Source organism: Silurus aristotelis (genome assembly GCF_946808225.1).
Source record: "Silurus aristotelis genome assembly, chromosome: 23".
NCBI lineage: Eukaryota > Metazoa > Chordata > Actinopteri > Siluriformes > Siluridae > Silurus > Silurus aristotelis.
The window spans coordinates 1,847,935-1,873,112 of record NC_139596.1 but is presented as its reverse complement, the minus strand read 5'-3'; the positions used below and the strand labels follow the sequence as shown (position 1 = coordinate 1,873,112).

The following is a 25,178-nucleotide window of genomic DNA, read 5'->3' as shown; positions in this document are numbered from 1 at the left end:
TAATAACCGAGGGACATTTTAATATTAAAAGACGACTTTTATTATCAAACACAGATACGATATGAGTAAAACTTTATATTTAAAGGAAAAGAATTTCTCTGGTCTTGTTGAGAGGGTCGTTCTGATTGTGGGGGTTTTTGTATATGTTGGTTTGTCTTCTTTCTCCACTCCTTTACTGTCGTTGGCTTGTTTTTTTTTGGTTCAAAATTCAAAATGGTCACCTACTTTATCTTTTTGTTTCTTCATTCTGTAAATATCTTTTTTTCTCTTCAGCGCGTAAAGTCAAATTCCTCTTTCGGAGGCGCCAGGGCATTCGCAAGTTTTCTTTCGGATTGAGATGTACGTTGTGATTTTGCATTTTCATCGTGTTCCTTTTTTTTCTAACCTTTTTCGGTTGCCATTTAAAAAAAAGAAAAAAAAAAAGGTACTTCCTGTCCTTGTGTTTCTCACATTCTACTTTACGAATATGATTCATGGATGGACAGGTTCTCCATCTCTGTGTCTCATCTACACTCCTCTATCCTTACTTTCTTTCTCTTTATGCCTTTTTATCCCTGTCTCAATCTCTCCTGTGTGTGTGTGTGTGTGTGTGTGTGTGTGTGTGTGTGTGTGTGTGTGTGTGTGTCTAGCAATTTCCCACTCCACTGACTCACTTCTACAGCCCTGGGGTGATGTGATTCTGGGTCCCTCCTGGTGGACCACCCAGTTAAGACACTAATAGGAGAGAGAATCACATAAAAAAAAAAAAAAAAAGTTACATTTAAAAGTATTTAATTATACTATGTAATTATACCAACTTTTTTACCGTTCCACAGTTTTTTTGCTGGTCCGGTCCGATAATCATCTGATTACGGTGCCACGTGCAGTAGAGCAGCACACGATGCTCTTCGGAAGAATCTGTGCTACACTGTGTTCTAATAATGCCTGCGTCAATATGCTGCTTAATGGCGTATTATTTCATTTATTTTTCAATTGTGTACTTTTGCGATTTATCCCATTCGTCCAAATGAGCGTGACCATAGAAGTCTGGCAGAGCCCAGAATCTTCCAACATATACGAGGTGGTAACAAAATGTTTTTTGCTTTATTCATTATCACCTTCATAATAGTCCCCTTGCACAGCAATACAGCGCCCCCAGTGGTGTTCTGGAGCATGTCTTGGAAGTCTTCCTTTCGGAGCGCGTCGAGCAGCTTCATTCGCCATGCAGTTATTCATTCGTAACGACACTCGTCCTCATCTGACATGAGGTTTAGTTCGTTTACACCGACGTTTATCTCCAGTGTTCAGAGATTATATCCTGTGTGTGTGTGTGTGTGTTTGTGTGTGAGAGAGAGAGAAGAGAGTGAGTCATGTAGTGGGCCTGACTGTATCTTCGGAGTCATCTGGGACATGGTGTGAACCAAACAGCAGCTGAGACACTCGGAAATCCAGGCATGGCTTGAATGTGTGATTTGTGTGTGTGTGTGTGTGTGTGTGTGTGTGTGTGTAAGAGAGACTCTTGGGAGCTGAGGTGTTGAACGAACAAGCCGTCCTCTTGTAAATCACTCGCACTCGTCTTAGACGTGTAATGATGTTCACTGCCGCCTCAAGTGTGATCTGTTGCTAAAGGCGTGCGTGCGTGTGTGTGTGGTTTTCTCATTCCGGTCCTTCTCCGACCTTCACGTGTTCGTCCCGGCTCTGCCTCGTCCTCCATGCTTCCAGTTAGAGGCGAAGGTCAAACTGTCGCTCTCGCATCTTTCCCCTCCTGCACGTGTTGTCCTCGGCTTCACGCCAGCCGCTCTAGGAGACGTATCAAAGCCACATCACGCCCCACTCCAATAACCTGTTAATTTAACATTGAACAGCAGACGCTTTATAACTAGTCATGTGACCTTTTTTTCAAGCAGCTTCAAAGTCTCACATCAGCCTCACAGTTTCCTTTCTAAACTTAGTGAGAGAAAGAATCCAGTAAAAGGGAACTTGAATCACTTCCATCTGTCCCCTACAGACTGTCCATATTGTCCTACAACAACCTTCAGTAGTGTCTCTCTCTCTCTCTCTCTCTCTCTCTCTCTCTCTCTCTCTCTCTCTCTCTCTCTCTCTCTCTCTCTCTCTGCCTTACTGTCTTTCTTTCTGTCTCACTCCGTGTATCTATTCCTCTCTTTGTCTGTCTCTCTGTCTCGCTCTCTCTTTCTATCTCTATCTACCTATCTATTTTTTTTCTGTCTGTCTCTCTCTCTCTCTCTCTTTGTATCTGTATCTTTGTATTGTGTTTCTCTCCCTCTATCCCTCCCTCTATCTCTTTCTCTCTCTCTCTGTGCCTTACTGTCTTTTTTTTCTGTCTCTTTTCTTCTGTCTCACTTCGTATATCTCTTCTTCTCTTTCTCTTAGCCTCTCTGTCTCTCTCTATCTACCTATCTTTTTTTCTGTCTGTCTCTCTGTCAATCTCTCTTTATATCTCTATCTACCTATCTTTTTTTTTCTGTCTGTATGTCTGTCTCTCTCTCTTTGTATCTGTATCTTTGTATTTTGTTTCTCTCCCTCTATCCCTATCCCTCTCTCCCTCTCCCCCTCTCTCTCTCTGTCTCTCTCTCTCTCTCTCTGCACTCAGTAATTAATGTGTAAACTGTATCGTGTCCCTGTGCAGTGAGAATCTCAGCACGTCCCGTGTGTCTGATCTGAAAGGAGAATAAATCTCCACAGCAGCTTTTCTTTTCATCAGATTTAAGTATCGTCACAGCCACAAACAGTCCAGCATGAAGCTGAACTTTCAGCAGACGCACGATGTTGAACCGATGCCACCTTTAATGCCTATATATATATACACACACGCACGCACGCACGCACACATCAGGATGTAATATAAAAATAGCTGTACCTAAAACCTTCATGTCTCCTGTAAAGAAGGGGAGCTGTAATAAAGCTGGATCTCTCTGCCACGGGACTTTTCAGGTCCATTACCGCTCACATTTATCAAAGCATTTATTCCTATAATATCTGGATGGTCTCCATTCCACACACAGAACATTAGAACGTGTGTAAAGCTGCTCAGCGCCGTCCCATTTCACGCTGAGAAACGTTCACTTTCCTTTATAAAGCAGTTGGCACGTGCTATCCGCCCTCTTCCACACACACGTCTGAGTGACTCTGCCCCTCCCCCCTCCAGGTATTCACGATCCCCCGGACGAGGAGACTAACGGTTCTCTTTTTTTCTTTCCCGCCTAAATTGATTTGATAAACAATAGAACGCTTCCAGAAGTCGTTCTCGGTTGGGGCAAGTGTGATAAATGTTCCTGTCAGTTTTGTACACTTGGCGAAGGCGGAGATGACAAATGGCCTAGATTGGCGAAATTAACTGTCGAAGTGAGAGAATTCGACTGGGGAATCCAGGCGAATAACAGAATCCGACTCCCATCTCCTAGGAGTTTAAAGCTCATTTTAGTTGTGGTAAACAATTTCCCCCAGCATTTTTGCTGCGTTTCAGAACGTATTTCTAGGCAAAAGTATTGGGACACTAGACTTTTCCAGCCCCACAGTTGGAGGAACAGAAGTGTCTGGAAGATCTTGAGTGGCCTCCCGAAGAGCTCAAACCCTATTGCACACCTTTTGGAATGAACTCAAAGGGATGTTCAAAAAGATTCACATATCAATCTGATGGTCACACACACATCTTAATTTCCACAGTAAAATGTATGTCATTTATGCCACGCCCTTATCCGAGCAGTTGGGTGTTAAGGGCCTTGCTCAAGGGCCCAGCAGAGTTTCATGGTGCTGGGATTTGAACTTATGACCATCCAAGCCTCTAAACATTGAGCTCCCACCTCCCATCTTAATGTAGCTGGAGGTGCAGAGCATTTATGCAGCTCGTTCGTTGTCAGTCGAACCACACAGTAAAGGACATCGGAGGACAGGACGTCTCGTAGAACATCGAGTTTTCTCAAAACATTTCTTTTCTTGCCGCACCCGGCGTTCCCGATATAAAGCCCCGAGCGCGCGATTATCTGTGCCGTAGCTTTGACGGTTATAAATGAAAACAGTCAACACGAACACAAAAGATAGAGGAGGACAAAAAACCCCGCTCTGAAGATCCGTCTGGAACCAACAAAGCTCGAAAACAATCCAGGTTCCTGTATTGAGACACTTCCATCAGCCCCCTCTCTCCCCCCCCCCATATTCCTGCCGTGGTTGTGCGTCTGCATTTGAAGACCTGACGTGAAAAAACGTTTCGATGGTCTATAGAAGACAAGGATGATAGGACCATGTATTGTATTAAACATCTCAGATACCAGACAAGTGAAGGTTCAAACAAGCCCAGGTTCTGTACGTTCCACATGAAGCCTTGAAGAACCTGCATGCGCTTGTGTGGTGTTTTTTGTTTTGGACACATCATATTATCATATCCTGATTCTGATTGATGTCTCCGTCCTGTAATTCCTTATTAAACCTCGGCACATCTCCGTTTCTGTTTTTTTACACACACACGCACTCAGTCTGGATTTAAAGCAGCCAAGAAACCACTGTGCTCATTAGAGATGCTCTGAGGTTGCTTGAGGTCATGCAGTGATGAAACACCACGCACACACGCTTTGATGTGGAGGCAAACGAGGCAGCAGATTTTCCGATTTCCACTTCCATACCCCCCGGAAGTCAAGATCTCAAGAGCGCTTATTTTTGGACTTTAGGAACCAGCGTATGAGGAAGTGAAAGGTCAGTCTAGAGTGGAAACGCTTCATGATGGCCGTTTGACCCACGTAAGCGTATTCTAGAGAGCTCTGAGCATTTCCCGGATTAGTGTTTGAGATGCTGAACTTGAAGAACTCGAGGATCCACCCAAAGTAAAAGCGGGAAAGATCATGTATCTGGTGGGGGGGCGGAGCCAGACCTGATTCAGCTCCTCCCAGTAGGTGGAGTCAAACCAATAGGGGGTGTGGAAAATGAATATTGAAAAGAAAGAAGTGAACGACGCATCTCTTCATTCAGGATGCTGTGAAGTTGGATTGAATCAGCACGTTGTATCAGAAGATTTCCGTCTGAGACGTTTCCTCAAGCCCTGGGCCGCTCCTGACGCTGACTCGTCGCTCTCGCCCAGCTTGGCTGCGTCCTCGGCATGACCTCGTCCTCAGACGCTTTTGATGAGTTCTTGGCCGGCGATCTCGGCACCTCGGCGCGCCGTTTTCGATGGATTTGTGAAAGTTAGCGTGTGCTAATGAGGGATCGTTACGCTCATTAGGGACGTGCTGTCTTCTGCCGAGTCGGCCAATTAGACCCTCCGCTGATCAGCGAGGAGAATCTTCTACCCTTTACACACACACACACACACACACACACACACCACAACACACATTATCCATCTTGTATGCATTGACCCTGCCACCCTGACAGTGTACTCCTCCACTCCTTTATCTTTCCCTCCCTTCGTCCCTCCCTGCTTTCTCCCCATGCCTCACACAGATAGATAAATGCTTCTCCGAGAGCATCCATCATTCTCCAGCCCTGACAGCATTTCCTACAATGGCTCCATTACCTTTATTATTGGACATAAATCTGCACTGCGGCCCGTCTCCACGCCTCACGCTTTTATTTATTCGGCAGATCACGGCGCACCCCAGAGAGGCGGAGGGATATTTAGGGCCCGTCGCTTATCGTTCAAGCACGGAGCCCACGTCAGGTCCGGAACAAGTACGAGCGTCTTGTAACACGGCGTCGGCGTTCGTCTAATTGATCCCTGCAGTGGCAACCGCCGGTCCAGGAAGTGACCCAGTGATCTATCTGTCTATCTATCTCAAATTGAGACTCAGACAGACAGAGGGAGCAAGGGAACACAGGGAAGAAGGAGAAATAGCAAATCGGATAATCCAAAGGAAAAGCGGTGTAAAGAGCACCTCGAATCTTCAGCAGGAACACAGTCATGTATAAGATTGTGTAGGATTTTGATCACGTCTTCCCTCAATGTCTCTGAAGCCCAGTCACCTCACAGCAAGTGGCCAGCGTTCGTTCGGATTCAGAGCAACGCAGAGCTCTGGGCTCGTCACACAACAGAGGGAAAAGCAGAGAATTCTGCAGCCCCGAGCTTCAAAGCTCTCGTGATCTGCTCTGTATTAATGACACGAGGGGAAACTCCACAAGCTGCTCTCATTGTGTGTGTGTGTGTGTGTGTGTGTGTGTGTGTGTGTGTGTGTGTGTGTGTGTGTGTGTGTGTAGGGGGAGAAGTTTTGAAAAGGTTCGAGAGCACATGAGTTCCTTCATGTTTGTATGGAGCCAGTGCTCTCCGAGGAACCTTGAAGTAAGTGTGTGTGTGTGTGTGTGTGTGTGTGTGTGTGTGTGTAGGTGTGTGTGAATGTGGCAGTCAGTGTCTAAGAGCTTGAACTTCAAAGCCCAAACGAAAGGAAAGAAAGCACAATGGTAAACAATGTCTTTCTCTCTCTCTCTCTCTCTCTCTCTCTCTCTCTCTCTCTCTCTCTCTCTCTCTCTCTCTCTCTCCATCTTTCTCCTTTTAGTTCTGAAGCTTATCAGCCTGCGCTTGGCTTTGTGACTTTTCCTTTAAGCTCGCTCAGCCCTCATCCAGCACTTCTCCTTCTCCCGGCTTTACTTCCTTTTTAATGTTCTTTAAAACGGAACGCCTTTGAATCTGAAATCGGGGGCTGAGATCCTAAGGGTGCGTGTGTATGCATACTTTCAGTTTACAGGCAATTTGATTAGCTTTACTTCTTTATCGGGTGTCTCCCTGGTGCTTGATATGTTTGGAATGTGGTGTGTGTGTTGAATCAAAGGCAGAATTTCCTTAATGGAGTAACAGTTCATGCTTTTCAACACTCTCTCAAGCCAGCGTTCGCGACGTGAGCAGGTTTCACGTGCAAGATATGATGATTTATTGGTACATGCACCTGTAATGCATTTGACCTGTAGGACACACACACACACACACAATAACTTAAGAAACTTTGCTATAAGATCGCAATGTACGCAGAGTTTCACAAAGAACGACGTTGCCGAATGCGGTGAATCGATCATAATTATCCATGTATGAAGCACGCTGGTGGAAGCATGCTCGTTTTAGGGATTGTTTTGCTGCTTCTTTCCATTCACTGGCTCTAGAAGGAGCTGGCTGAACTAAACCCCTCCCTTCTCCTTATACCTTCTCACCTGCCTCTCGGCCCATTCTCCGCACGCGTCCACATGTTCAGAACGAAGGGTTCTCGTGAAAAAGTCCTTTGACCTCTTAAGTGCTTGCGGGCGCTCAGAATTATGGAAAAATCTCCCAGAGTGCCCTTCAGCTTTAAGAAGCGTGACCTACAGCACAGCAAACGCGTTTAATCTCTTCACACGAAAGCAGAGTAATGTCTCTTAATATGTATGATTTGGCTTTGCTCAGCATGTGTGTGTGTGTGTGTGTGTGTGTGTTTCCCTTAAGCAAGTGTTTGAGGTTCAGACGTGCTTGAACTCAGGTTTATCAGGAACTTGAAGCCCGTCCCATATTCAGAGAGTCACTGTAGGACAGATGGGGGCTCAGGTGGACACTGGTGGGGATTGATTTATCCTCCCTCAGAGGGGAAATGAAGGGGGTAATCAGCCTGAACAGGGGACCGTCCGGGGTAATGATACGGGCTCTAATTGGTTTGCGTCTCGAACACCAGTTTACCGTCTCGCTGCTCTCCCTCGAACAGCCGTCTGGTTTTTGGGGGCCGACCTCCTGCGCTTATCTTGTGCATTCCGTCTTAATGATCCCCTCCCTTTTCCCGCCGGGATCTTGCATCGATTTTTTTTTTACTGCCCCATTTTTCATCCGAGCCTTATTTTCTGAGGCTGGACGGCGTTCCGCTGGGCCGGAGCGTATCCGAGAGGCGCTGATTACTTCCTCCTCGCCGTGTGGACAGATTGTGTACAGCTCGAGGCCCACGCAAATTTATTCGGGCCAAAATGGCCACCAGTCTGTGTTTATTGTCCAGCCAGCCTGTCTGGCAGTCGTCTGCCCCCCCCCGCCCCCCCACCCCGAGGCTGTCAGGGGATTTCATTCACATCCCACTGCATCTTTTATCCCTCTATTTTTAGCGCTGGCACAAATAAACTAGTCCCGGGGCTCGGAGTTGATGTTGTTTGAAGTTGAAGTTTGTCCTAAAATTCTAAGATTGCCAAAATTCTAAGATGTTGAGAGTTAACTCTGTTGTATATACAGACACCTTAATTTTCCACCCATATGTGGTTTTTCCAAACTGTTACCATGAAGCTGGAAACACACAATTGTTTAGGAAGTCTTTTGTAAGCGCTAGCATGAAATTTTCCCTTCGCTCAAGCTAGGAGACTCAAACCTGATCCACCATGACACAAAGTGCACAAAGCCAGCTTCATGAAGATATCCTTTACATGGGTAGGAAGTGTGTGGAAGTTCTTCTGTTTTAAACTCCAACCCGACTCCAGACTGTCGAGAACGACCTCGCTGTCCTCCACATTCTCTCTCTGTCTTTCTTTGGGATGAATGCGATCGCTGACTGAACCCAGGCTTCCTCATTCCGCATTACTGCCTGTATGTTTTTACTCCACAAAACATCTAGTGTAACATCTAGAAGAGTGGAGGTTACTAAAATGTCCACAGCATTTTTTTTCCCACATGGTGTGTACAAACTGTGTCCTGAAAGTGGGTTAGACGTGAAGTAGTAAAAAGTGGTGTGTAAGTGTTTCAGCCCGAGTCAGCTTCGGCGGCCTGGATTTCATCACTCACCACTCACGTGAAGCGCTCTATTTCGAGCCTCGTCCAGACTCCAGAAATAACGATAAGTGTAGTGGGTGTGTGTGACGTCCGTTTCGTTCCCTTTTTATCTGAAAATGGAAATATGCAAAAAGTGCAGGGTTTGTTTAACTAATCATGACTGAGCAAGTTGGCCATGTGAACTAATTATTATTATATATATTATTTATTTATTTTTCTTGCATTCTAATATCAGACCATCAGGAACGTCGTGTACGTCTTTTTCTCACTTGCATTTGATTGCGTTCTGAGTTGAGCTGCATGTATCTGGTGCTTTCAAGTCGTTGCCTGCACACATTTTAGTTCTCTTTTTGTGTGTGTGTGTGTGTGTGTGTGTGTGTGTGTGTGTGTGTGTGTGTGTGTGTTGATAGGAATTTGTCATGGTGTAATAGAGAGATCTGTTCTTCTCCTCCCTTTTGGGAAAAAGAGTAAACAGTAGGGAACAGGTGGATTCCTTGGAGCGGGACACCTTTACCCTCTTGTTCTCAGCGCGAGCCTCGTCCCAAGCGCCGGTCCGGATAAATAAATGATCAAAGCCTGAAGACTGTGTGCTGCTTCAAAGGGAATACATCTACGACCAGAAGTGTTTGTGTGTGTGTGTGTGTGTGTGTGTGTGGTGCACAGAGTTCTAATCCATTAGCCTCCTCCACCCATACACCTCCTCTCTCTTTTTCCCTAAACCGCTGGGTAAAAGACCTTGACCGAGGTTCCGGTGCTCTTTATAGATTCCATCCATTTCGTTTTCCCAAAGACATGAATTACTGCCAATCTGACGTTTCTTCTTTCTGTCCTTCACTGTCTCTCCTCTAGCCGCTGGGACAACTCTCTCTCTCTCTTTTTCTCTCTCTCTCTGAAGAAGAGGATGTCCTTCCTCTAACTCGTCCTGCTCCACTAACCTGTAGGTGTGTATGAAAACGCCGCTCTCGGTCTCAGTCATCGCATGTGGAATTATTGTTGCTCGTCTCTCACAGGCTCGGCCGTGTGTTCGTCATTTTCTCCACCGTCATTTGTGTAGCCGTGCGCCATTTCCCACGTCGCTGCTGCTACAGAGCATGCCCAGCATGGCGTCTTGGTGTGTATGGGTGTGTGTGTTGTTACGTTCTCGAATTTAAACCCGACTCCGCTCTGTAACCAGCGCGAAGTCCGAGCCGACATGGAGGAATACGAGGCGCGTTCGGCCGCCAGCATCCTGGCCTCGGTTAAAGAGCAAGAGGCGAGGTTCGAGCAGCTGACTCGGGCACTCGAGGAAGAGCGACGCCACGTCTCGCTGCAGCTGGAGCGTGCCAACGTGCCACGTGCAGAGCACCTCCCGTGGCAACAGGTGGTCATACAGGTAACCTGGTCGATCGAGCGGAGCACAAGTGCCATCCATGATATCACGTCATCTATTTGATGTAATCGTGATTCTTCATTATGTTCATATAGGCAGTCCTCTGTCTTCATCCATCCTCTCCACCAGTCTTCACATCCACCAGTCTTCACATCCACCAGTCTTCACATCCACCAGTCTTCACATCCACCAGTCTTCACATCCACCAGTCTTCACATCCACCAGTGTTCACATCCACCAATCTTCAGATCCACCAGTGTTCACATCCACCAGTCTTCACATCCACCAGTCTTTCTCCTTCACTCCAGTCCATCAATTTAATGTAATTTCTAAAATCAGTGTCCCTCCTTACTTGTAATAATAATTAAACGATTTGATTAAAATTCTGCACGTTGTCAACTTCTACCCCAGACCCTGTCCAAGATACAGGCCGGGCCACAACACACACACACACACACACACACACACACACACAGAGTTCCATCTTTGTGTGCTTTTGAAAACCAGCTACAGTTTCCTCCCTACGGCACCGCGGCGCATGAAAATCGCCAATTTAAAACCTATAAAGAGGAAATTGAGCGTCAATCTATTTTCCATCGAGCCCATGTCGCAGGCGGCGAGCCTCTTTGACGATTTCCATTTTCCTCAGCAGTCCTGGCATCCTCGCCTGCTCGTAAACGCTGGACCTGATTTACATCCCAGTCTCTAACGCGACAACTCGGAAATTAGACTGTTTTTGTAGCCGAAGCAAATTGGACACAACGGCGTCTGGATGATGTAAACCCCGGACAACCTTTTACATGCATTAAACACCTCACCCTCGGCTCAGGAACGTCAAAGTATTTCGGGGGCATTCTGGTTTTTTTTTTATTCTCCTCATGTCGTCTCTTTGGCTCGACTGCTTGCTGGGACATGAATCATTGAGTCAACAATTCAGTAGCCGTGATAAGTGACGTCCGTGACTCACAGCTTCCTCTGTCCGAAGCGCCGAAAGAGCTTCCACTGGAAGCCTCGGCGGTTTTTTATCGTGGAGTCGCCTTTTGCAGCCGAGACGGTCAATTTAAGTGGCAAAAAATTGCAACACAACGATTCATAACGATTTTGATGTTCCAGCTGCCGCATGCTGGACCTCACTCCCAGTGACACGTGCAGCTTGTCAGGACAGGTTCAGTGTAGGACAGGGCGTCCTGGAGGGTCCACTGGACACTCTCATGACTATTGCACTGTATTTTTGGATTTTTTTGGATGTTTCCTCATCTTTTTGTCTTCTCTCTCTTTTATTTATTTATTTTTACACAACCATATCCTCTTCATACAATAGAAGTCCAGTGTGCCAAGCGTCAGAGTTTGCGAGACCTTCGTAAATCAACTGCTCAACAATGTTTTTTTGTTCCCTCGAACACACACACACACACACACACACACACACACACACAGCTTCCTCATAAGCCATTATGGAACTCGACACCTCTTTGAATGTGTAAATTGTTTGCGGAGTTTATTTTAGCAGTCGCACGTTTTAACCCCCTCCCCCTCCTGGACCGAATGTGTGACCTTGATACCAGTCAGCACTCAAACCGAGACTCGTGCACACTGACGCTTTTGTTTTCCAAAGAGCTATTGTGTCCCACACACACACACACTTTTCTCCTCGTAGCCCAGCTTTTCGACTCGTTTCCCCAAAGCCTCAGAAAAAAGTCCTCGTCCCCCAGGTGAACTCCGAGCCCGTAAAATTACACACTATTACACCATGCGCCTCCCAGAAAGCTCCAGACTTTAGCTATTTGTTTCTGCCACGTTCTCCATCTCGCGACGTTCGTCTGGAAATCCAGCAGACGTAACATGTTGGATTTCCTCGTGTGCTTTTTAAATAAGGCTCTCGGGTCTTCAGGAGCCACCGGTGACCTCCCATTCCCCGAGGGCTGAACCCGTGTTCACTGATGCTCAATGGCATCAGGACATGTAGAGGTGCCACATTTAAAGTGCTGGCTGATGGATGGGATGAGATGAGATGAGATGCCCATCCCTTTCTCAGATTATTATTGAAATTATAATTCTGTCGTTCCTTCTCTCATTCACGCTCTCTCGCTCCCTCCGGGGCTGATTAGCTTTCCGAGACACCTTTTTTTCAGATTGCGTAAGCAGCCCACGGAGAAAACGCAGATAAAGTTTAACAGCGCGTCGCTTTCCTGCATTGTGCATGCATATGCTCTGTTGGAGTGCAAAGTGTAAAGACCCAGGGCTTCGCGATGCTTTGATGACCGATCGCACACGTGTTAAACGTGTTCTCAGCATTGCGTTCAGATGCGCCATCACAGCTTTTTATTAGCCTTTTTTTTTGCCGTGCCATGTGCTGACTGACCGTTTTGTTTGGGAAGTCTTAAGGTACAACATATACAGTCAGTACATAGTGTGTGTGTGTGTGTGTGTTATGTGTTGGGGGGGGGGGGGCGTTTAAAAAAAACACAGCATGTGCTTGTTATCCGTTTCCTCCACAAAGTTTTCTGTAGGAACGTGACTACATGAAGGGTAAAGCATCTCGTTCCCACAAAACGAAAACGCTTTCACGCTCGGCTGAAGCGCAAAATTTGCCCACCTGCTCGAATATTTTCAGCTGAAGCGGGAGAATTTGGTCTCACAGCACTTTCTTTTTAATCTCGACAGATGTAGAAATTAGAAAGTAGACATCTTTTTTATGATTTTTATCATTCGGTTCACCAAATGGGCTTCAATCACCATATTGCAAAGGATCAGTCAATGGATCAGCGTGTGGACAAAAGGAGGATGAGCCAAATGAACCAGTGAACGAGGGACGATGAAGGAATAATGAATGAATGAACTGATAAATAACTCGGAACGATTTTGGTGAACAGACTTAAATCCATTCATTGCATCACCATTATGTTCCTCTGTTGCTCTGAGGAACCTCCTAAACTCCCTAATCATGATTCCATCATCCTCAGGATTGTCCACCTCTTCCAGCTGGGATAGAAAACCCATTCCGACACGTTCGTCTTTCGAGCGTGATTGAGGATTGAGCTTCATCTGGTTCTGCCTGATTTGAACCTGCAGCTCGTCCTCCCTTTTTCTGATTGGCTGCGTAAAACACACACACACACCAACACACACACACATGTGCACAGAGCTCTTGTGTGGAACATGCTGATGAAACACAGCAGGGCTCCTTCAGCATCGTAAATAACCGAGACGTTTGGGATGCAAGAGGACGGAACTCGGTGAGGGCCGATTCCTCTCATGCCTTCTGGACACCTGGGGGTATTTTGAGTCACAGCAATGATGGTCGTGTGTGTGTGTGTGTGTGTGTGTGTGTGTGTCGGGGGATCTCCCTGTATAATCAAATCCTCTAGCAGTAGTGTAGTTATCGGAGCCTCGCTCCATCACATCCCATCACATCTTATCACATCTTAGAATTCGTTCTCACGTTCGGAATAACGTCTGCAAAACGCTCTCACGTAGAACAAAAATAGGACGAGGCAAACAAAGAAAGAGCGATTGAGAGGCAGAGGGTGAAACGAGAGGAAAAGTTGCATCTCCTTCGCCAGGAAACGCGCTCCTTTGGCCCGTCAGTGAGGTGGAGTCCGTGTCTCTCTCTCTTTTTCTCTTTCTCTCTTCCTCCCTCCCTCTCTCCAGCTGCGTCCGTCTGTCAGCCCCCTCCTTCCCCTTTTTTTTCTCTCCGCCTCGTCTGCTCAGATGCAGTAGAGGAGAAGGAGAGCGAGGGAGCAGAGCGAGCGTTCCTCTCACACCGTCGGACAACTCGGATCGGATTCTTTTCACACTCTTTCACCCCTCCTCTTTCTCTCGTCCTCCTCCTCCTCCTCCTTTCCCTCCCTCCCTTTCTCCCTCAACCCAGGGGTTTTGTTCTCCAGGACCGGGGCAACTTTTTTTTTTTTCACACGGTGCCTCACGACCAAGTGAACGGCTGTGTTTTTTCCACTCTCAGCTTTTCCTTTTTCCTGCGTGGATCCTTTTACCCTCCGCCACGTTCGAGTCCTCGGAGCATGTGAGAGACGGGACGTGAAGGATGGCCGTGCAGATCTGAGCTGCTTATCGTCCGCGCAGTGATTTAACTAACACACACACACACACACACACACACACACACACGTTAAAAGTTTGCTCTGGACGTGCCTGTGTGCACCAAAAGGGGATCTCAGCCATGCCCGCTGAAGTCAAGCAGGTCAGTGTGGACCGAAGGAATCCCTTTATTCCTTCTCCTTCTCCTTCTTTATTCATCTCTTTCTCTCTCTGTCTCTCTCTCACTCTCTTAAATGCCACCTGATTTCCACACCACAACAGTCCCTGCTTGTGTGTAAACCGGACTCGACCGGATGCTCCTCTTTCCTTTCATCTCTTTCACGACTCGAGTCAGCAATCAGTAAGATGGAAAACGATGCCGAACTCTAGCACCTTTGGACGCTGGACGAACGCCGCAGCTTATTCCGTGCCGTTGTTTCATCACTTAGCAAAGGCGTCTAGACGTCCGAGGAATGTCGCTTCTTCCGCCCCGAGTCGTTTCCACAGCAGCCAGAACACACTGTTCGTTACCTGAGTCTATAAAGGAGTTGGCATGGAAGCGCCCGTTAATCTGTGTGTGTGTGTGTGTGTGTGTGTGTGTGTGTGGGTTGGGGACACCCGAGATCCTCAGCACCTCAAAGAGAGAAAACGTCCGACACGTCGGGTCGTGACCTCTGACCTCCGCATGAGTGAGATTCCTCACTCTGCGCTCTTTGCATATCTCAGGAGGGTTATTATGAGGGACAACACCTGCTCACTGAGGTCGTGGCACTGGTGCTGTGGGTGGGGTTTGCGGTGGAGTGTGTAGTGGTGGTCGTGATGGTGATGTTTGTAGTGGTGGTGCTGGTGGTGTTTTTGTGGTGGTAGTGCTGGTGATGTTTTTGTGGTGCTGGTGATGTTTGTGGTGGTAATGATGGTGGTGATTTTGTAGTGGTGGTGCTGGTGATGTTTGTAGTGGTGGTGCTGGTGATGTTTTTGTTGTGGTGGTGTTGATAATGTTTTTGTTGTGGTGGTGCTGGTGATGTTTTTGTAGTGGTGATGCTGGTGATGTTTGTTGTGGTGGTGCTGGTGATGTTTGTAGTGGTGATGCTTGTGATGTTTGTAGTGGTGGTGCTGGTGATGTTTTTGTAGTGGTAATGCTGGTGATGTTTTTGTAGTGGTGATGCTGGTGATGTTTTTGTAGTGGTGATGCTGGTGATGTTTGTTGTGGTGGTGCTGGTGATGTTTGTAGTGGTGATGCTGGTGATGTTTGTAGTGGTGGTGCTGATGATGTTTGTAGTGGTGGTGCTGGTGATGTTTTTGTAGTGGTGGTGCTGGTGATGTTTTTGTAGTGGTGGTGCTGGTGATGTTTTTGTAGTGGTGATGCTGGTGATGTTTTTGTAGTGGTGATGCTGGTGATGTTTGTAGTGGTGGTGCTGATGATGTTTGTAGTGGTGATGCTGATGATGTTTGTAGTGGTGGTGCTGATGATGTTTGTAGTGGTGATGCTGATGATGTTTGTAGTGGTGATGCTGATGATGTTTGTAGTGGTGATGCTGATGATGTTTGTAGTGGTGATGCTGATGATGTTTGTAGTGGTGATGCTGATGATGTTTGTAGTGGTGGTGCTGATGATGTTTGTAGTGGTGATGCTGATGATGTTTGTAGTGGTGGTGCTGATGATGTTTGTAGTGGTGATGCTGATGATGTTTGTAGTGGTGATGCTGATGATGTTTGTAGTGGTGATGCTGATGATGTTTGTAGTGGTGATGCTGATGATGTTTGTAGTGGTGATGCTGATGATGTTTGTAGTGGTGATGCTGATGATGTTTGTAGTGGTGGTGCTGATGATGATGTTTGTAGTGGTGGTGCTGATGATGTTTGTAGTGGTGGTGCTGATGATGTTTGTAGTGGTGGTGCTGGTGATGTTTGTAGTGGTGGTGCTGGTGATGTTTGTAGTGGTGGTGCTGGTGATGTTTGTAGTGGTGGTGCTGGTGATGTTTGTAGTGGTGGTGCTGGTAATGTTTGTAGTGGTGGTGATGGTAATGTTTTTGTAGTGGTGGTGATGGTAATGTTTTTGTAGTGGTGGTGATGGTAATGTTTTTGTAGTGGTGGTGCTGGTAATGTTTTTGTAGTGGTGGTGATGGTAATGTTTTTGTAGTGGTGGTGCTGGTAATGTTTTTGTGGTGGTGGTGCTGGTGATGATGTTTGTAGTGGTGGTGCTGGTAATGTTTTTGTGGTGGTGGTGCTGGTGATGTTTTTGTAGTGGTGGTGCTGGTGATGTTTTTGTAGTGGTGGTGCTGGTGGTGATTGTGGTGGTGGTGCTGGTAATGTTTTTGTAGTGGTGGTGCTGGTGGTGATGCTGGTGGTGTTTTGTAGTGATGGTAGAGATGTTTGTGCTGGCGATGTTTTTTGTAGTGTTTGTAGTGGTAATGGTGGTGCTGGTGGTCGTGATGTTTGTGGTGGTGCTGCTGTAAAGAATCCAGGGCAGATAATCAGTCAGATGATGATGGTTTTTCTGGTGGTGTTTGTGCTGCTGCAAAGAATCCAGGACAGTAAATCAGTAGATGATCCATGTGGTATGGATTTTTGTTCATTCAGCACACTTGTAGCTCGGACTGTTGCGGAGTTTCCACACAGGAAGCGTTGTCTATCTACATTTTCCTCTCACTTCCTGCTGGGTCCAAACATGGCCTTCTTTACTACACTGATCCTGGACCAGAGTTTCACAGGGAAAATCTTCTTTTTTTTAATTATTGTTATTGTGTGTGTGTGTGTGTGTGTGTGTGTGTGTGTGTGTGTGTGTGTGTGTATGCACATTTTAACGAGTGCCAAAGGCTATATAAAAGTACATAGAAGCTTCTAAGAGGATCTCCAGCCCCTGTTTTAGCTCCGAGCACAGGGTTTGTGTGTGTTTACACTGGTCCAGGATCAGCAGCAGGGTACTTATAAATACATTACAGTGCCGGCATGAGCTCTTTTGTAACCCATTTGGCAAACTGCATGTGTAACTGATATAGCCTTGTGCTTTTCCATGACCCCAACACACACACACACACACACACACACACACACACACACACACACACACACACACACACACTCACTCACTTATAAGCACAGCATGGGCTGAGGTTAAGAGCTGTAGTACCCACAAGCACCTCGCTTAAATAGTTTGCATGGTTTGGGTGGACAGGTGTGTGTGTGTGTGTGTGTGTGTGTGTGTGTGTGTGTGTGTGTGTGTGTGTGTGTGTGTGTGTGTGTGTGTGTGTGTGCGTGCGTGCGTGCGCTGGTTACTGGTTTATGTATTATTGGACCTATTTTTATTATACATTTATGTTTATAGAGAAAGCAAGAAAGAGACTGAGAGAGGAACAGAGAGAGGCAGACTGATGGAGCGAGAGAGAAAGAGACAGACAGACAGACTGATTTAGAGAGAGAGAGAGAGAGAGATAGAGAGAAAGAGAAAGTCAGATAGAACAGAGAGAGAGAGAGAAAGTCAGATAAAAGAACAGAGAGACAGACTGATGGGGGGAGAGAGAGAGAGAGGGAGACAGACAGAAGGCAGAGAGACAGACGCATAGACACAGCAAGAGAGATGGAGAGAGAGTGAGTTATCAGATGTGTGTTTGACAGGGAGGAGGGGTTGCCCTGTTATCATAGAAATTAATCTTCTGTTGGGGTGTGTGTGTGTGTGTGTGTGTGTGTGTGTGTGTGTGTGTGTGTGTGTGTGTGTGTGTGTGTGTGTGTGTGTGTGTGTGTGTGTGTGTGTGGTAGTAGAAGTGGCTGGTGACTTCAAGATTAGCAGGTAATCATACCTTTATCAGGAGATTTTGTCTGATCTATTTTTTGCCTTTTAGCACCACGGAGATACAAAAAACGTGCTTGTGTGTGTGTGTGTGTGTGTGTGTGTGTGTGTGTGTGTGTGTGTGTGTGTGTGTGTGTGTGTGTGTGTAACAGTTTTTTCATCTTGAGCCACGGAAACAAAGGAAAAAAGGATCGAGAGGATCACGATTGATTACACACACTGATCCGGCTGCTCAGTATTAGCTAATATCAGGACGTGAAGGGACAGTGATGGACATGTTTCATCAGTCTCATTTCACACACACACGCGCGCGCGCACACACACGTGCGGTCGCATAAGAATAAAGCCGTGCATTTGAACTTGCGAAAACGCCTTTGACACGAACACAATCGGGAGTTCTTTATCTCGACGTAAGATCGATGTCTTTGTGCCGTGAGACGCTTTTTCCATCCATCAGCCTCCTGGATCGATTAAGAGCCAGTTCATTTCACCCCCTCACCTCCTCCTCCTCCTCCTCCTCCTCTTCCTCTTCCTTATCCTCATCCCCCTCTCCTCTAGTGCGCTCTATCTTGCCTTTCAAGAACTGGGGCTCCTCTGACAGATATGTATAGAGGGTTTAACACACACACACACACACACACACACACACACACACACACACACACACACACAATCCCATTTCTTCTCTGTTCAGCCAGCTGAGCTGAAAGGTCCCGGGTGGGGGAGGGGCGAGCGAGGTCCTGCGGCAGCACCGGCCTTGTTGGAGTGACCGTGTCTGGCCTCGTTGGCAAAAGAAAACTTTGCATTTGCCCCCAATTTTAATGGGAAAACTTTTCTCGACACTGGAGACCCCTTCTTCTAGTGTCTTGTTACCATAGAAACGATAACTAAGTTAAATGACTAATCTAAATCCAGCAGCACTGTAACCCCATGGTTAAGAGCTCCTCCTCAGAATCTTCAACCTCTTTCTCCCGGCACGTCGTTTGTTTTACCCCTGTAGCTCAGCCTCCTTTTCCAAAAACTTGCCACACACCCGAGTCAGAAGATGGAGAGCCGAGGTTCCCCCTGCAGCTTTCTCTCACGACACAGGCTCCTTACAGGAAGTGTAGGTCCAGAGAACGTGTTGCACTTTCCCCAGTAATGGGAGCTGACGGGGCTGCTGGCCTCAGAGCACACACTCATCTATGCTACCTTTCATTCGGTCCCCCATTTCCTCCCTCCTCCTTCATTTTTCCTGTTGCTAGCTTTCAATGAATATGAAAACCACAGAAGTTATGTAAAAAAGTTTTTTCTGTATCAAAAAGAAAGCCTGGAAACAAAAGACACATCCAGAGAGAGAGAGAGAGGAAAGCTGTCCACTGAAGCTCAGCCGCTCACCTCGCCTCGTTTTTTTTTCCCTCCCAACGGTCAAGCGTCTCATTCCCACCAGGAACGAACGGTGGGGGGGAAGGAGGAACAAAAGCAAGAGGCGCGCTTCCGACATTCCTTAAAGCTCTATTGAGTTGTCCAATGAACCTCGACTGGTCTGTCTCGGGCTAAACGCCTCCGTTTTACTCTCCTGTCTCATCTCTCAGCTCTGTCTGAGGGTTCTAACTTCTTCCAACCTTCCAATTCCTCAATTTCCAAGGTCCTTCAAATCTGTAACATCGCCTCTTTTTTTTGGCTTCTAAATTTTACGAGCTTTTATTTCTATCAGCATTTGGTTGCAAAACCATTTTTTGTTTTTGACCCTAAAGGAATGTTTTTTTTTGTTTGACGAAAGCCGCAAGCCCTCGCATTCCCTCTGCTTCGTCAAATGAAAGGGGTAGCAGAAGAGTTTACGCAGAGGTGAGGGGATTCAAGGCAGCCATGTTTCAGAGCCCACTGTTAAACCAATGGTTGATACAATCTCCTTGTCGTCCTGCTCCCCCTCTTCGTTTCTCTGCCCCACTTCTGGACTTAATCCATTAAGCCTGATCTCCCCACCCTGACTGCAGTGCATAAAGACCACATGTCATGCCTGAGCTTCATCGTTCATGTCTGCAGATCTCCTCATTTTGCACATCCTCCTCGTCCCCAAATTCAGGGTTTCGCAGAACCTCTGCAGTGCTCCGCCATGTCACCATTTATAAATTAAAGGCATCCGAGCAGCGGAAAGGAAATGCTAATGCCGGCACGTCTTGCCTCCGTGTAGTCATTAAGCACACCTTTATTTATTTATGCTGTCTCGGCGTAACGATTCTTGATATGCGCCTCTACCTCTTGATCGTGCGCTTGGGCGTCAAGAGAGGGACAAGGGCACAATCGCAGCTGGAACTGAATTTCAATCAGGCTAATTAGGGTGAATAATGTATGGAGATGGGAGGGGTGGGGGGACAATGTGGTCACGCCTCTTTCTGTCTCTGGTGGTTCAGAGCGTCCCCGACCGATACGCAGGAACCCTGAATTAAAGAGCCGACGATGACCCGGTGGCTTGCAGAAGAAAGTTGCCCTTTTGGCGCCCGCTTCGAGTCGCTAATCAGACAGCACTAGCCCACCGTAGTTCGGGGAAAGGGCACGCATTCCACACATCAGCATGGAGGAGCTTTCTAGTGATGGAATATAAAACATCAACAGTGATCTTTAGATCCTCTCGTGTTTTTATCACTCTGTCCATCAAAACCTTAAAAAAACAGGATCAGGGAGCCCCACTCGCTTCCTTGCTGCATTAGTGGCAGTTGAATATTTCTGTCCCGGACTTCCTTTAAGCTCCTGGGTGAAATTGTTTGTTTGGTGGGAAATGCCATAGAGGTGACGTTTCGGCAGGAAGAAATAGGAAAATAAATCCACTTTCTCTGTCTGATTTAATTTATTTATTTGTTTGTTTTTATACTCAGCGAATGCAGAAATTCTTGAAATGTTTTCCACTCGTCATGCTAATTTTACTTCTGATAATAAGACATGTGCCAGGTGAGAATGCAATTTCTTGCTTTCCTTTTTTGACATTTAGAACTTGTCAGTATGTATTTTATTTATTTTTAACGATTTATTCAAAGCAGATCATTTTTCTCTCAGGTCAGCCTTGATAGTGTGGACTCCACGGATCCAAATTTCAAGCGGAAATCTCCCAAAATTCAGACCAAAGGGTTTTTTTTTCCGGAATCTCCTGGATGAATAACACGTCCATAAGCATTTAGACCCCGTTGTGTTCTCAAACTAGGTGATTCGGAGGTTGCCGATGCTGAGCGTAGCCTTGTTTAATGAATGACTCTATTAGTCGCTGTAGCCCTGAGCGTAAAACCCTGCCGTCACGACGCCATCGATTCCTCATTTTTCAGTTATATAACGTCCCTGCTTCCAACGTTTTCCCCTTTGTGTGCACGTGCTTTCCATTAGTTTTATTGTTGGAGCACGTTAGCGCCGCATCTGGAACACTAAAACCATGAAGCATCGCATCAAACAGGAGCCGGTCCTCCAATTTTCGTCCTCACTGCAGGACAGGTAGGACGGAGTTCTGGCACCGCGTCTGAACCTCCCGCACCAAATTGTAGCCATATGGAGTTAGAGGAGCTGTGCAGCATTGAAGGACTGCTGCGAGGAGCTCGTCTTCAGCTGAGAACCTCCTGCGTGGATTGTGGAATGTGTCTTGGTGCTGCTGCTCAGCTTCCAATTGTTTTTTTTTTTTTGCGTCTCCAGAGAATTTCACATCCGCTTTTTTTTTTTTCTCCCCTCTTGACTACGCAGCAGCGGCGTTTAATTTCAGCCCTCGCAGTTTTCATTGACGAAGCCGAGCTTGATTTATAGCGCGAGTGCAGTTAATTGCTTCATCGTTTATCATGTGAAATAACGGCGCAGTCCGGTTTTCCCTTTCTGAACTCTTCACTTTTTGGCTTCGTCCATGCAGTAGGACGGAGCTTTCGAGAACATTCCTTTAAGTGCTGTTTTATGTTTTTGTTTAGTTTTTTTTAAGCTAGTTCTTGTGCTCATATTTGCAGTAGGATAAAATGTTCTTTGTCTCAGAAGCCTGTACACGTCAAGTCCAATGTAGGGTTTGGCTCGAGTTCCCGTCAACAATGAGCTCTATATGAAGAGCCGAGTTTTTTTGGCTGCTCGGTCTGAGGGGTTTAGAACAACATCAGCTCTGGACAAAAGCACAGAGATGTTCTTCACCGAAGGACGTCCCTGGACTCGGTAACATGAAAATGTTCCTTCACTTGAACTAGAAGAACCAAACCTTTTCCATCATGAAGATCTGCTTTGTGTGTGGAAGATCTTGAATGGCCTGCTATCGGCTCTGACCCTCAACCCTATTGGATGAATTGCGACACTGTTTAGTTTAGCTAGTTCATCAGACGTTCTTCTTGCTAACAGGATCACTTGGCCTATGCGCCAGCTGATGCAACCCAGATACATCAAAATCAATTGGACACTCCTCCCTTTCCTGTCTGCCTCCTCCCCCAGGAGCTTGGGGTACTTCCACAGAAAATCCAATCCATTAATCTCAGCCGGACACCCATACTGTCCAAACCCAAAGCTCTGAGGCGAGGCAGGTGCATAATTCTCTGGCCACCCAGAAAGGCCAGAGCGTGACTCAAACACCCCCCTCCCCCGACTCACTGTGACTCACTATGACTTACCATTTTCACCCTGTCCTCCTCTCGTTCCTCCTTTCATTCCTCCTCTTGCTGTGAACGAGCCAGAGATCTCAGGCTGTTAGAGCTACCAGAGGTCATCAAGGGTCAAAGCACCTTATTACACTGTCCGAAAGAGCGCGTCTCGTTTAGAGCTGCTGTGAAGGAAACCGTCTCAGAACACGTGATTTTTTTTTTTTTTACATTTATTTACGAAAACCCTTTTTTCTTTTTTTCTTTTTTTTTATCATTTGTTGGTAAATAATTAAATGCTTTTCTGTTCTACTGTGTTTCTTTTCTACTAACTACAGTGACCGAGTACATTCCCCTGGGAAAGAGAGAGAGAGAGAGAGAGAAAGGGAAAGACTGAAAGATAGATAGAGATAGACTGAGAGAAGGGGCAGAGAGAAATGAACACAGAGAGAAAGAGATTTTCAAATAGGTAGAGTGTGTGTGTGTGTGTGTGTGTGTGTGTGTGTGTGTGTGTGTGTGTGTGTGTGTGTGTGTGTTATTGTTTTACACTGAAATCAAGCCTAAGCCCCCAAGACCTGATTTGTACACAGATTAGATTAGTTGGATTCTTCTATGCTGCAGCTGTAAACCACTGTGTGTGTGTGTGTGTGTGTGTGTGTGTGTGTGTGTGTGTGTGTGTGTGTGTGTGTGTGTGTGTGTAAAAATAGCTCCAACTGCCACTTCATTCCTATATTGAGAATGCACTTGTGGGCTTTTTTCGGTCTCGGGGCTCTGTTGGGGTTCGACTCAGATATGTATCATGTTCCTGCACTTCTACCAAGAATCCATGTCCAGAAGCCCCTCAGCACCTCCATACTCTCTCTCTTTGTCTGTCGTAGGCATATACGTTGGCTGAACCCTAGGCCTCCTTACCTCCATACAAAGTCTCCAAAATGTAGTGGAAGCTCTTCCCAAATAAATGGCGCTCATTCTAAAATTAATTGGAGATTGGAATCTGGAATGGGATGGTCAAAAAGGTTCACAAATCTTACGGTCAGGTGTCAACGGGGGGGGGATCTTCTTCAGCAGCCATACACTCGGGAACCCAGCTGAAGTTCGTTTGAGGACATCAGACTGGGGGATTATGCGGAACGCGTGTGAAATTCCCTCGGCCGAACGTAATGACCCGCAAATCAAGCTGTTTAAATCAAACTCGTATTAAAAACCGGCGAAGAATTTGATCTAATATCCCTGTCCCAGTGTGTGTGTGTGTGTGTGTGTGTGTGTGTGTGAAATGGAGATAATTAAACTGCTTTGTTTGTTGTTTTCTCCATTGGGGTGGGGGGGGTCCAGGAAGGGCGGGGCCACATTCCAGCCACTCGGAGACAGGAAGCTTCTCTGCACGTCCTTCCTGTACTGATACAAAGCATGTTTGTGCCAAAAGCTCAGTGCACACACACACACACACACACACACACACACACACACACACACACACACACACACACACACACACACACACACACACACACACACACACACACAGCAGCGCGGTTTCATTGCCGCTGTTCAGTACAAGGACATCTGGGAAGGCTTGTGTCTGTCTCAGCAGCCAACTTATCATCACTGCCATCATCATCATCGTCATCATCCTTAATGCGTCTCGGCTCATCAGGCCTGCTCCAGCTCTCAGAGGAACGTACCACCTTTTACAGCTCTCTTCCGAGGTCATTTCGTCTTTATTCTTCAGCTGGAAAAAAGCCTCGCAGCTTCCACCAGCATCAGGTCTAAGTTTCAGATTTGTCTCCTCCTTTCAGTCATCACTTTTTACACATTTTGTCCAGGATTTATCAGAAGGGCTGTTTTGAGGAAAAGCTGCTCAAATCCTCACACGTCCAACAGGCCAAATCACAGCCACCTGCAGCGAGCAGCAGCCTGTCCACCAGCATGCTAACTACGCTACAGCGGCAGCCTGCATTCTGTTCAAATCGCATGTAACATCAGCTAATACTTTTTTCCAAACTTTTCCAAACCCCCCCTTCCCCAGACGAGTTTTAGAGGGCTGCAGAGATCCGAGAAGGTCCGAGTGCAGGGAACATCTACATCCTTCTTCCACTCAGAGAGCACGTTATGCACACCAGGACTGTTAGCGTAATTGAAAAAGGCAGTGAGAAGGGCAGTGGTGTAACTGATCCACATGGACACTGAGTAATAAAACAGGATGGTGCACAAGCCTCAAGTGACATCCTGGTGTTACATTAGGAGGAGCACACGGCTGGAGCAGCTGCTCCCGTCGTCCTCTGAGGAATTCACCCAGATCACAGCTCTGATCAGGGACACTGCAGAAGAAAAGAGCTTTCACACCGCTTTACTGGACGACCAACCCGAATAATCAATGATCGCAGGAGAAATGTTCATCCTACACGTGGGGAAGACGGCATCAGTACATCCAACCTTACTGTTCCTGATACTAAATTGTAACCAACATGATTGCTTCTCCAGCCTCTGTTCCTGAGATGATGATGATGATGATGATGATAATGATAAGAGTGGGGAAGATGGAGGGGTGGTAATGCTGGTGATGATGTAGTAGTGATGGTGATTCTAATAATGGGAGAGGTGGTGGTGAAAGAAGAGTGGTGGTGGTGGCGATCACGATTATGATGATGATGGGAGTGGTGGTGGTAAAGCTGGAGTGATGGTGATGATGATGATGATGAGAGTCAAAATAGAAATTAGGTGATGATGAAATGGTGGAGATCA

At 46.6% G+C, this 25,178-nt stretch overlaps 1 protein-coding gene across 32 annotated transcripts in view; it reads left to right on the top strand.

Annotated features, from left to right (window-relative positions):
• The window catches only part of arvcfb (ARVCF delta catenin family member b), a 112,032-nt gene that overhangs the window by 39,244 nt on the left and 47,610 nt on the right, over positions 1-25,178 (top strand). For 7 of the 32 annotated variants that reach the window (XM_083526498.1, XM_083526487.1, XM_083526496.1 and 4 more), the window contains exon 1: positions 13,756-14,250. The exons of 12 other annotated variants lie outside the window; for them this stretch is intronic. In XM_083526498.1, the coding sequence (XP_083382624.1) occupies positions 14,230-14,250 (21 nt within the window). In that variant the 5' untranslated portion in view covers positions 13,756-14,229. Of the gene's footprint in view, positions 1-6,361; positions 6,382-9,532; positions 9,625-9,857; positions 10,056-13,755; positions 14,251-25,178 lie in introns of those variants that run through there. 13 more of the 32 variants (XM_083526504.1, XM_083526497.1, XM_083526501.1 and 10 more) reach the window with 4 other exon arrangements.